The 12467-nt window shown below is 37.2% G+C and overlaps 1 protein-coding gene across 4 annotated transcripts in view; it reads left to right on the forward strand.

Moving 5' to 3' along the window:
* The window catches only part of STARD13 (StAR related lipid transfer domain containing 13), a 716694-nt gene extending 711078 nt beyond the window's left edge, over positions 1 to 5616 (forward strand). For all 4 annotated transcript variants that reach the window (XM_020997115.2, XM_020997117.2, XM_020997119.2 and 1 more), the window contains 2 exons: positions 1352 to 1528; positions 3214 to 5616. In XM_020997115.2, the coding sequence (XP_020852774.1) occupies positions 1352 to 1528; positions 3214 to 3331 (295 nt within the window). In that variant the 3' untranslated portion in view covers positions 3332 to 5616. The remainder of the gene's footprint in view (positions 1 to 1351; positions 1529 to 3213) is intronic.
* The last annotated feature ends 6851 nt before the right edge of the window (positions 5617 to 12467 follow it).

A 12467-nucleotide genomic window follows, 5' to 3' on the forward strand; every position in this document is an offset into this window, starting at 1 on the left:
ATAGAAGTAAATAACAATAGTAAACTGCTGTTTGATAAACCCAAAGATTCAAGCTTTGGGGGCAGAAACTTACTATTTGACAGAAACTGCTGAGAAAACCAAAAAGTAGTCTGGCAGAAACAAAACATAGATCAATATCTCACAACCTGTATACTAAGACAAAATCCAAATGGGTGCGTGACTTAGAATATAAAGAATGATACCATAAACAGATTAGGGGAGCATGGAAAAATGTATCTGTCAGCTCCATGGCTAAGGGAAGAGTTCATGTCCAAATGAGATAAAGACGATCATGGGAGGTAAAATGGATAATTTTGATTACAAGAAATCAGAAAGGTTTTGAACAAACAAAACCAATGTAGCCAAAGAGCCATTCCTCTGTTGATAAATGGTCAAAGGATATGGACAGGTCATTTTCAGAAAAAGAAATCAAAGTTATCAATAGTTATATAAATATGTTCAAAATCACATTACATGTATCAGATTGGCTAACATGACAGGAAAAGGAAAATGACAAATGCTGGAAGAGATGTGGAAAAATAGGTACACTAATGCACACATTATTCTAGAGAATAATTTGGAACTATACCCAACACGCTTCTTCACCCAGTAATACCACTACTTCATATGTGTCCCAAAAAGATCAAAGAAAAAGGAAAAAGACCTATATGTACAAAAATATTTACAGTAGCTCTTTTTGTGGTAGCAAAGAATTGGAAACTTAAGGGATGCCTATCAACTGGGGAGTGGCTGAGCAAGTTGTGGTATTTGATTATGATGGAATATTATTGTGCCATAAGAAATGACAAGGGGATGATTTCAGAAAAACCTGGGAAGACGTAGATGAACTGATGCAAAGTGAAGTGAGCAGAGCCGAGAGAATATTGTACACAGTAATAGGAATATTGTAACAATAATCAATTGTGAAAGACTTAGCTACTCTAATCAAAACAGTGGTCCAACACAGTTCTAAAGAGTCATGATGAAAAATGCTATCTGCCTCCAGAGAGAAAACTAAAGAACTCTGAGTACAGATTGAAGCATATTTTATGTCACTTGGGTTATTTTTTTTTGCTTTTTTTTTTGTAACGTGGCTAATGTGGAAATATGTTTTGCATGACTTCACATATATAATCAATATCATGTTAATTGCACATATACCTAACAAGATAATAGGAAAAAGCTTTTGCTTTACATAAATGGCAGCATGAAAATATTTCTGGGATTTCTTGGGGTTTTCTTGTCGTTGTTGTTTTAGATAATAAAACAGAGCAGAAAACCTGGGCTTGGTATTTGGTCTTGCTTTCTCTTTTATGTCTTGAGCTACAATGTCCTTTGTTGTTTTACTCAGGACCTGGAAGACTGATTTGCCAAAGGGAATGTGCACTCTAGTGTCTATTTCTGTGGAGCATGAAGAAGCCCATTTGATGGGTGGTGTGCGAGCTTTTGTGATGGATTCTCAGTATCTGATAGAACCTTGTGGCTCTGGCAAGTCCAGGCTGACTCACATCTGCAGGATTGACCTCAAGTGAGTATATCATTCCTGGAGCAAACTGAACAGAACTATCAGAATCGACTCACACAGTAAAGCTACTAGAGCTCAGTCCTTTGTCCCTCATCCTATCCCACCATATTATTTCCGTACTTACCCTTCTCTGCTGTTATGGTTGATTCTTCTTGACTTTCTTCTCCCACCTCTTACCAAATTTTGCCTTTGCTTTGCTTTTCTTCTGTTTTGTCTCCTTCCATTCCTGAGCCACCATCTGTGGTGGGCTTTTCAGAGAATCATCTGTCCCAGCCTGTCTCCTGTCTTCCTTCTCTGAGAAGCCAATTCACTTAAATCCAGTGAAGTTTTTGAAGACTTTCATGGTACTGCGCAGGATGGTGTTTTTCTTGGTAAATGATAGACATTGAATACAGCATTTCTTTTTGCCCCAAGGAATTGGTATCATTTTCAAGGAATTCCATCTCTTGGCTCTTGGCCTTTTCTCTGTCTGTCCCTCATGCCTGAATACTCTCCCTTCTCTGCTCTGACTACTGACCTCCCTGGCTTCCTTTAAGTCCCAATTAAAATCACACCTTCTACAAGAAGCTTTGCCCAACCTCTCTTAATTCTAGTGCTTTCCTTCTACCTTTGTATATATATTTGTTTGAATGTCGTCTCCCCTCATTAGATTGTAAGCTTCTTGAGGGCAGGACTGTGTTTTACCTCTTTTTGTTTCGCATAGGGTTTAGCACAGTTCCTGGCACATGATAGGCACTTAAATGCTTGTTGATTGATTAAACATGGAAGACTCACACAGACTTCTTGACAAAAAAGGCATTTTCTAGATATTTGATGACAGACTAATAATTGCTCACATTTATGTAGCACTTTGAGATCTGTAAAGCACTTTCTTCATCATGGCCACATGAAGTAGCTATGGTAAATTGTAGCATCCTCATCTTATGGTTAGAGAAACCAATGCTTGGAAACTGGAGGCAGGGAGAGCAATTAAAAAGCTGTTAAGTTAGAAAGTCAGTATGCAGGAGTTGATAGAGTGCTGGATCTAGAGTCAGAAAGACCTGGGTTCAAATCCCATGTCAGACTCTTACCATCTGTGTGACTCTGGGAAAATCATTTAATGTCTCTGAGCCTCAGTTTCTTCATCTGTAGAATGAAGAGGTTATGCTCTATAAGGCCCCTAGTGTCCCCTCTAGCTCTGAATCTATGGTCATATGGTAATAATAGCTATAGCACTTAGAGATTTGCAAAGTACTTTGGCAAACATTGTCTCATTTGATTCCCCCTAGCAACCTGTGAGGTGAGATACTATTTTACAGAGGAGGAAACTGGATCTAAGAAACGTTGAGTGACTTGCCCTGGTTTACAGAGCTAGTAAATATATGAAGCAGATTTTGAACTCGGGTTTTCCTGACTCTAAGTGCAGTACTCAGTCTGTGGTGCCACAAGGCTGCTTTTCCTATAATTGCCCAGGACCCAAGGACTAGTATAAGAGCCTACATTCAAACCCAGATGTGTCTGACTTCAAAAGTGTTACTCCTTCTGCTACATCTCATGTTAATAAGAAGCAAATATTCATAAGCCTGATCTGACATTTCAAACAAATGTATTGGAAAGAAGTACGAGAATGTCATCATGAACGATGATGGATAATTCTGATTTGGACATTGGTTTTAAGTCTTTTTCTGTTTCCTCCCTTCCCCCACCAGAGGTCACTCCCCAGAGTGGTACAACAAAGGCTTTGGACATCTTTGCGCAGCTGAAGTAGCCAGAATAAGAAACTCTTTTCAGCCTATTATTGCCGAGGGTCCAGAAACTAAAATCTGAAATGGTTGGGGAAAAAAGGGAGAGAAAGAAGAAACTCTTATCAAAGAGAAAAAGATTTGGAGAGTGTTCAACGTGGAAGCACTGAATAGTGGCCGGAAACTACCAGAGGGCAGAGACTTCTCTGCAAGGTCGTCTTATGAAGATGTCCTCATCACTAATATAATAGATATTCTTTTATCAGAGCTTTTATCTCTGTTACTTAAAATTAAAGATTATTACTTGTGCATTGCCTAATTTTGCTATTTAAGCGCTTCTACGAAGCATATTTTAAATTGTAAATAAACTATGTAGAATATGTACATATTTGTGTATATCTCTATATACTGTATATATGTATAGTAATTATTATATATATATATATATATTACATATATCTATAATTGAGTGTTTGGAACAGGAAAACGCCTGTATCATTTTGACCCTTACTTATCCAATGTTCTAGGATCTCCTACATGCAACAGAGATTGAGCAATATCCACCATTAGCAGTCCTAAGACAAGATAGCCGTTGTGATATCTAACCAAAAAATCCCTAACCAAAGGAAAAATAATTTCAGTCATTCTCTTCTGTGCAGACCATCAGTTGATATTAATGGAAAAAAAATATTTAAATGGAGAGTTGGCTGAGATAGGTAAAAGATAATAGTTTCCATTAAAACAAAGTAGCTTTTGATAAGTAATTAGCCATTATGGGACTAGAATGTAAAAAGCAGCCAGTGAGCACCTATGTTCATCAGCCTGTGTTCAGGGAGCTATAAGATATTAATGACTGTTCTAGCTCATGGTAAAGTATTTACTCTATAATAGAAACAGAAGCAGTGTTCCCACCCAAATTTAAAGATAAATTTTATAGCTTTTTTATGCTTAAGGTAGAAAAGAACCTACACTTTTTCTAAAGCTTTCATAGGGACATTTCATAATTTTCATAAATTTAATTCAATTTGACTAATAGACTTTGGTCACAGTTAATTAACATTTTCATACCAATATATTGCACTGATTTCTTAACAATGACACCAATTTAAGAGGAGTAATGGCCATTCAAGAGTACTGGACCATTACACTTTCAGGGAATTCATATTTTATTACATATAATACTTTTTTAAAAATATAGTTCATTGAAGTTTTACAGTTGAAAGAGTGGGTTTTTAATTAACATAAAACCAAAAATATACACCTAAATTAGTTTTAGAAAAATGTACAAGTTTATTAATATCATGTTTCTTCATTAGTCAACTCAAGCTACCTAAGTGTTTGCCCCAACCTTATTTATTGCTGTATAGACTAATCAGAAGACTACCCAAAACCAATTGCCAATGGTTTTTTTCTTTGGGTTTGTTTTTTTTAAATGCGTTCAGCTAATGGTATGAAGAGGTATTTTATTAACATATGGATTCAGTTAGAGAGATTTTTCTTACAGCAAATCATCCAGCAATTGGTGGTGGAGAAAAAGTTTCATTTACTGACTTACAGTGTTTTGAATCTGCTTGCATTATATGCATTTATGTTTTCTGCTGTCAGCAACATGCAGGCATTCTGTAGAGGAGATTAAAAAGTATTAGAGGTGTGAGTACTGAATTGCTTCAGTTACTTACAAGGGAACCTTTGCTGCATTTTTTTTTTTTTACCGGGTGTGAAGGCAGTTATCATTTGAAAAAAAAACTTTTAAAAAAATTGCATTGGGTATCTCACACCCTCTGCATCAAAAGAAAGCCCATAATGTTCTACTGCCATTTGGGCCACCCTCCAGCAACCAAGCAAACTAGCGTCTGCCAGAACACATGAAATTTCACTTCCCGTGTTGTCTCTTTATGTGCATCAAAATAAATGTCATGATCTGACTTCAAACTATCCAGTTACTGGACGCATTTCATCAATAGGGACAAAAAATGGAAAACATATGCAAACAATGGCAGAGAAAGAAAGAAAAAGGAGTCGAGAATCACCCAGAGGAATAATTAACAGAGTGGCCACCAGAAGGGCAAAAAGACTTATTCCTGATGATCCTTCTTTTGGAATTACCTAATTTTGTTCACATTCTCATTACATCCCTAAACTGCCTAACAACATGGCGCACCTTTTTTTAAAAATGTTCATTAAGCTTGTGTCAAACATATACAGTATTTTGTTCATTGTTATCTTGCCATTGGGAATACAATATGACCATTGCATTTTTAATGTTATATTCATATTTATACCTCATGTATATTTTTACCTCAGTTGGTATCAATCATCAATTGTAAATAAATAATTGCCAAGTCAAATAAATTTATATATGCTAAAGAATCTCTTTCCTTCATGATCTGTGTTGGTTTTTATGGTGCATGACTGAACAGGGAACCCTGTTTCATGATCAGATTTTTCTTTAAGATTGCTTCACGTGAACTTCAATTGATAGAGGCAAATCAAATGATATTATATGATTCCTATGTATTCTCCAAAACAGGGATCACACCATTGGCACTGGTACCAAATTGTCATGAAAAAGCTCTGAAAATGCTTTAAGATGTGATGCACTGAAGTCTTAGGTGTGGATTTTTTCAGCATACTTTGATTCTTGTGCTTAGGGTAGAGCCATCTCTTTAAAAAAAAAAACAAATCTCAAATTTCCAAAAAAAAATACTTGTAGTTATGTCTTATTAAGGGATAGTGAATGTTCACCTAAATTTAATCTCCTTTATATGAAAAAAATAATAACTTGAAGAAATTTATTCAGGACAATACTTGAGATATGGAAGAGACGACATGATTTTCAGGCTTCTACACTGTTTTACATATAATGTGCCCTCTGTGCTTTTGTTATAATGGAAGTTTAAGGATTCTTTATTTCATTGAAGACCATAGTCCTTTTCTGCATTGAAAAACAATCTTATTAAAATTGCTGTGGACAGAAAAAAAAAATATATCGCCAGATGGCCAAACATTGTAGTGATTCAATTCAATTCGACATTATTAGGCTAGGGACTAGATCTGTGGTTTCATTGATACAGGTCATTTCCAGATAAGGAAACCTTCTACCATTGTATTTTAGCATGTTCCCTGAAACTTACAGAGCTACCTAATGCAGTGAAAAGTTAATTCACTTGCCCAGAAACAGGACTTCCCAGCTCAAAGGACCATTCTATGCACTACACTGCCTCATTAGCAAATTGCAAATAAAGGTTATTAATCACCTATTTATAAGACATCATGCTCCCTTTTGGATATAAGGGGAAAAAAATATGCCCTGCCCTCAGGATGCTTCTATTCTGGATGATAAGGTTCTCCAAACATAGCTAGTTGGCTCTTGAACAACAAACATACAGTACATTACAAGGCCGGTACTCCGCTGTGTTCCATTTCAGTTTAATGAAAGGTTGAAGGGACATACAATAAAAAGATAACCAGATGTGGAGTCAGGAGACCTCTGTGATGTTGGGCAAAGCATTTAACCTCATTAGGCCTTCTCACCTGGAAAATAGAGAAGTTAAGCTAAATGACTTCTATGGTCCCTTCTGGCTCTAAATTTATGCCCTATCTATTATGGTAGCCATACTGTCCACTTACCAAACCACCATCCCGGAAATGTTGATAATGTTACTCAAGTTAGTTTTTAATAGCTGTAATAAAGTAGTATCTCAACACCTTGCCATTTAAGCCTGCTGGAATTTGGTCTCTTTTTTTCCCAGAAAATACATAAAAGGATTATGCCATTGCACACTGAGCAATCTCATTTGTCTCCCATCCATCAGATTTACTCATATTTTGTTTTCAAAGCCTAAGGCTCACTTTAGAGCAGAGCTCATGATCCTGAGAAAGATTGTGAACAGTGGATACAAGTGAAAGATAGCTTAGTGCTCCTCCTGATGCGCAGAACTGGGAGAATCACCAAATCCGAATGAGAAAGGAGCCTAGGGCATCAGGTCTTATATAGTCCTGAAAGAGAATTCCCTCTATGATAATACTCAGTAAGTGTTGGTACTATCTTTGCTTACAGACCTCAAGTGAGGTGACCTATCCTGCTTTGGATCGCTCTAATTATGAAGGAGTTTTTCCTTAGACTCTGCCTAAATTTGCCTTTTTACAATTCCTGCTCCTGGGCCAAATGACCCAAGTAGAACCCCTATTTGTGTCCCAGCCCATCAAATACTTCACACTGATGGTTTGCCCATTGTAAAAAGAGCAAGGAGATAGGTATTTAGCTTTGTAACAATGTAAAACAAAAGACCAATGAAAAACTGAAATTTTGAACGACTTACACTGCGCTCATGTTGTCCAGTGCTCATGAAGATTAGTCCTTCTGCAGATTATTTAAAAATCATATTTAACTGTAGGCTTATTCTCCACATGTTTTGCACCACCAGGCCACCTCATCTTGATCTCCAGTTGGTACATGCTCCACTTTATGCTAAGTAATACTATGGAAAATATAACTAGAAAGTTAAATATGTTGTAAAAAAAAATTAGAATGAATTCAAAGTGAAAAATGATCATTTAAAAATTTTTTCTATTATTTTGCACCAACATTATTACTGCTCTATTAACCAAGATGATTAAGAGAAATCTGGCATCCCCCTTAAATTAGAATATTATGAAAAATGCAGATACCTCCTTTTGTATCGGAAAAGGAATGATTTGGAGAACTTGTAAAAAATTCCACCTGTTACATGTATCACAATAGCACAGGATTGTTGTTTTTTTCCTCTAGTGTTCGCAAGATGGAAGAGATTATTACCTAATCAATATGCTTACTGGTACCTAGTGAGGTATACAAAAGTACATCAACTCCATAATTAACAAATCTTCTGAGAGTGAAGCTCTTTTATGATGGAAGTATTGACCACCTTAAAAAACCACAACAAAAATCATCATAAATCATGTGGGAATCAATATCAGTCAACTCAATGGCACCATTGCCAGTAAGTGGTGGGAAAGATTTTTATTCGTGTATCCATAGTCAAAGATGTCACTCCTGGACAACCGTAAGAAGTGTGTCTTGACCCTCAAACTCCCTCTCTATTGACTGATCCACTTATTGACTTCTGTTTGATGTATGTTGCCATGTGCATAAGCAGATATGTTATTTTGTATGTCATAATTATGGTATAAAAGGTTTTATCCATTATTAAAAGAATCTTAGATATCCATCAGCAAGATGGGACCTTGAGACCACCACAGCCCTCAAGCTGTACTCTTAAAATCCTGGGGATTTAGAACTAGAATGAAACCCCTCACCCTACCAGAACAAACACAAGTCAAGTGATTTACCCAAAACAAAGAAAATAGCCACAGAGCCTGAGTCCCAGACCAGGCCTTCTAGCTCCAAACACAGCATTCTTCACCACAACATGCCTCGCTATTTGGTAATTGAGTCCTTGACTGGGCAAGGCAGGGAGGTAGAAAGCGATTGTCCCCACATTCATCTATCTAGACAGGACTTGGGTGAATCAAGCGACTATAAAGTGGAAGCCAGATCTACTTTAGCTATTGAATGGCCAGAGTTCCTAGAGGCAAAGGGGTGTTTATTCTGTCCTAATCAGATTTCAGGTTATAGAGCAGGATTCAGAACCTTTTTTGTTTCATGGACTCCATAAACAATCTGGTAGTCTATGGACTCCTCAGAGTCATAAAGTAAATGTTAAATTTCAGTTCAAGATGAATCAAAATAAAGATGCAATTTTTCCCATCCAAGTTCATGGACCCTCTGAAGTCTCTCTGTCACTCCTTAGGGGTAAGAACCCTGGCTCTAGAACCTGGCTGATACTAGCCTTCTTCCACTTTGACCCTTTGATCTCTTCTCTTCTTTCTCTTCCACTCCATTCCTTGTATCACCGTCTGGTTCTCTCCTCTAATTTCCTTCTGCCCTAAAATTTGTAGAGGCTAGTTCATATTTTTCACTACATTTAATAGTATTTTGTATTTAATATTAATATGGTATTTCATTTTAATGCTATTTTTGTACAGCAAAGCTCTTTTCTAACACTTCATAATGCCTTCTTATGTCACGCATGTGATTGCTGCCTGTGCTAATAAAATAGCTAATACAGGAGTGTGTCATTGAAGTGCATGCCCTTTGTTTTATGCTTCTATTTATGCCATGGTTCCTGCCTTCAAAGAGCTTGAAATCTAGTTGGCAAGATAATTAATTTTTTTGGCAAAAGAATAAAGTAAATAAAAACATATTAAGTGAAATAACTTAGTTGTATGTCACAATGAGTGTCTATGGGATTCAGAGGCCATGGGAAATTGGTGGGAACTAGGATGATAAAGGTTTTGTAGGGGTCGTAGAGGTAGAGCTGAAAGGGACCTCAGAGATCATTTGGTTCATGAAGATTTTATTTTATAAAATTTATAGATAACAAAACTGAAACTGGGAGAGGCTGACTCTCTTGCCCAAGATCATATAAGATAGTCAAAACAGAACTACAAAAATCTGTCTCCTACAAACAGAGCTACAAAAATCCTGTTTGATGGATATATATCCCAGGATTCACAGTGTTATAGGAGAGGCTTAAAAATAAATTTTTATTGACATCCTTTGTTTCTTATGTCATCATAGTTATCCCAATGGTCTCCTTGTCCTCTCCCAGAAAGCCATCCCATATAACAAATTGTATTTTTTTTAGAGGGGAAAAAAATCAATACAACTGATAGATACCTATGAAAATGTCCAAAAACAGGTGCAGTGTGTAACAGCTGTAGAGTTCCCCTCTCCACAAAGGAGTGGGTTGGAGATGTTGCAGAGGCAGTAATTTGTGCGGGGTACGGTGTGCAGGAAGGGTGATATTTTTGCACAAAACAATGATGCCATTTCCAAACGTTTGTATCATACAACAAAGGCTGTAGCTTAATGGAATTGAATAGGAAAGCAGGCAATGCCACCTTTCTTGGAGAAAAGAGGAAAAAAGAATATTTTGTCATTTTCATTCAAAGTTTTTGGAGCATTGAACAAACAAATGCCAACATCCCTATGTTGAACTATCTCACTCAAGGTGATACTGTGAGTCATGCAGAGTGAGCAATATAGACTCCAGGCTGACTGGATCCCAGGCCTGTCCTCTCTCCAGCAGAGACACAGACAGTGAGTGAGCAAGTAAAAAATGAGTGTTGTGAAGGGTCTGTGGATGCTATTTGTAGCTGTACCATTATTTGTATTTGTATTTTTTTTCTAATACCATTTGGTGGTGCAGTGAATGGGGTGCTAGGGCCTGCAATCAGGAACATCTGAGTTCAAATATGACCTCAAACACTTTGCTCTGGGCAAATAACTTCATGTTTTTCTGCCTCAATTTCTTCACCTGTTAAATGGGGATAATAATAGCACCTACTTCCCAGGATGATTGTGGGAATCAAATGAGATAAAGTCTGTAGAGTCTTTGGCATGTTGCCTGGAATACATTAGGTACTAAAGAAATGCTTATTCCCTTCTCTTCCCCTTCATTGGCTGGTGCTAATTGCTGTTAATGACTAGTATCCAACGTGTTACTAGCTATGTGACCCCGGGCAAAAGTCACTTAACCTCTCTGGGCCTCAGTTTCTTCATTTTAAATCTTTAATCAGATATGCACTGTGCATGCAAGCTGGTAATGTTAAGGGGGAAGTGAAGAATCTCATGGAATGCTTTTTTTTTATTCTTTGACTTTATTAGCAGGGTTGAAGGGTTGACGAGATGAAGGAAATAATCCTGAATGAAAATTAGAAATGTAAAAATTCTGAGAAGGCAAAACCGATATCAGGAGGTCAATGAATAGAAGAATGGGACATAGAGGAGAAAATGAAAGAAAAGAGACTGGACCAGTGGAGTTCTCTGAGCATCCCTCTGCTTAAAAGAAGTGGTACAGACTGTTCAGAGGGAGTTCCCACACCAGAAGTTCCCTACACTGAGAAAAACATGTATCTTTGGCATATTTTCTTTAAGATAAATTAATGGGGCAGCTAGGTGGTGCAGTGGATAGGGTACTGGCCCTGGAGTCAGGAGGACCTGAGTTCAAATCTGGCCTCAGATATTTGACAATTACAAGCTGTATGACCCTTGGCAAGTCACTTAATCCCAATTGCCTTGCAAACTGAAAAAAAGATCAATTAATTAATAAATATTTATTAAATACCTACTATGTTCCAGGCACTGGGCTAAGCACTGGGATACAAAAACAGGCAAAAAAAAAAAAGTCTCTGCCCATAAGGAGCTTAAAATCTAATGGAGGAAACATTTGTTGCTATTATACACATTTTTCTCTTAGTTCTGCTCACTTCATTCTGCATCAGTTCTTACAAGACTTCCCATGTTTCTCTAAAACCAACCCTTTCATCATTTATTATAGCATAATAAAATTTCGTTACATTTATATGCCATATGCCATTCCCCAGTTAATGGGACCCCCTTAGTTTCCCGTTCTTTACTATATAATAAAAGGAGTTGCTATAAATATTTTTGTGCACATAAGTCATTTTGTTCTTTCATCTCTTTCACCCCACTGACTCTCACCTCAGGTTCATGGTTTTCATCATTCTTTCTCATTACAACATCCTCTTGTATCCAAGCACAAGCTGATTATAGACCAGCTGTGCATCAGTTTCCTTCCTATTCTCTGGCAATCTTTAATTACCTCTACAGAAATTTTACTCAATCAGCTTGCTCCTCCTTTTGGCTATCCCCAGCAGTGTTCAAAGGAAACAATGTCCAAGTTGCCCTCCCAGCACCCCAGCATCCCTTCTGCTTCCTGGCCCCCACAGTGTCTTAATTCTTCTGTGCTGACACAAAAGAGAACAGTTTTTCTATTATTCCTAATAAACATCATTAGTTATACAAAGTGGTTTCCTCTGTCCTCTCACTTCCACTCAAACTCAAGTTTCTCTAAGTTAGATGCTTGCTACTTGGGATAGCCATGGTTTGGACTCTTTCCTGTTGGGTAAAGGGTCAGGAGACCAAATCTTTCTGACTGGGAAGTTACTTTGAATTATTAATTCATTGGGTTCCTTCTGCTTATGTCCTACTCAGTTTTAAATATTAGGATAGGGCCTTAAAACAGGAAGGTATTTTCAAAGTTATCTAGTCTATCTCCCCTTAATTAAAAGATTTGTTCTGTGAAGTTTGGATTCAGTCAAAGGGTCACACTTGAGGACCTAGAGAACCACATGTGGCCTTGAGGCTGTAGGTT

This window comes from Phascolarctos cinereus, unplaced genomic scaffold, assembly GCF_003287225.1.
Source record: "Phascolarctos cinereus isolate Bilbo 61053 unplaced genomic scaffold, phaCin_HiC Scaffold_726;HRSCAF=1367, whole genome shotgun sequence".
In the NCBI taxonomy this organism is placed as follows: Eukaryota; Metazoa; Chordata; class Mammalia; order Diprotodontia; family Phascolarctidae; genus Phascolarctos; species Phascolarctos cinereus.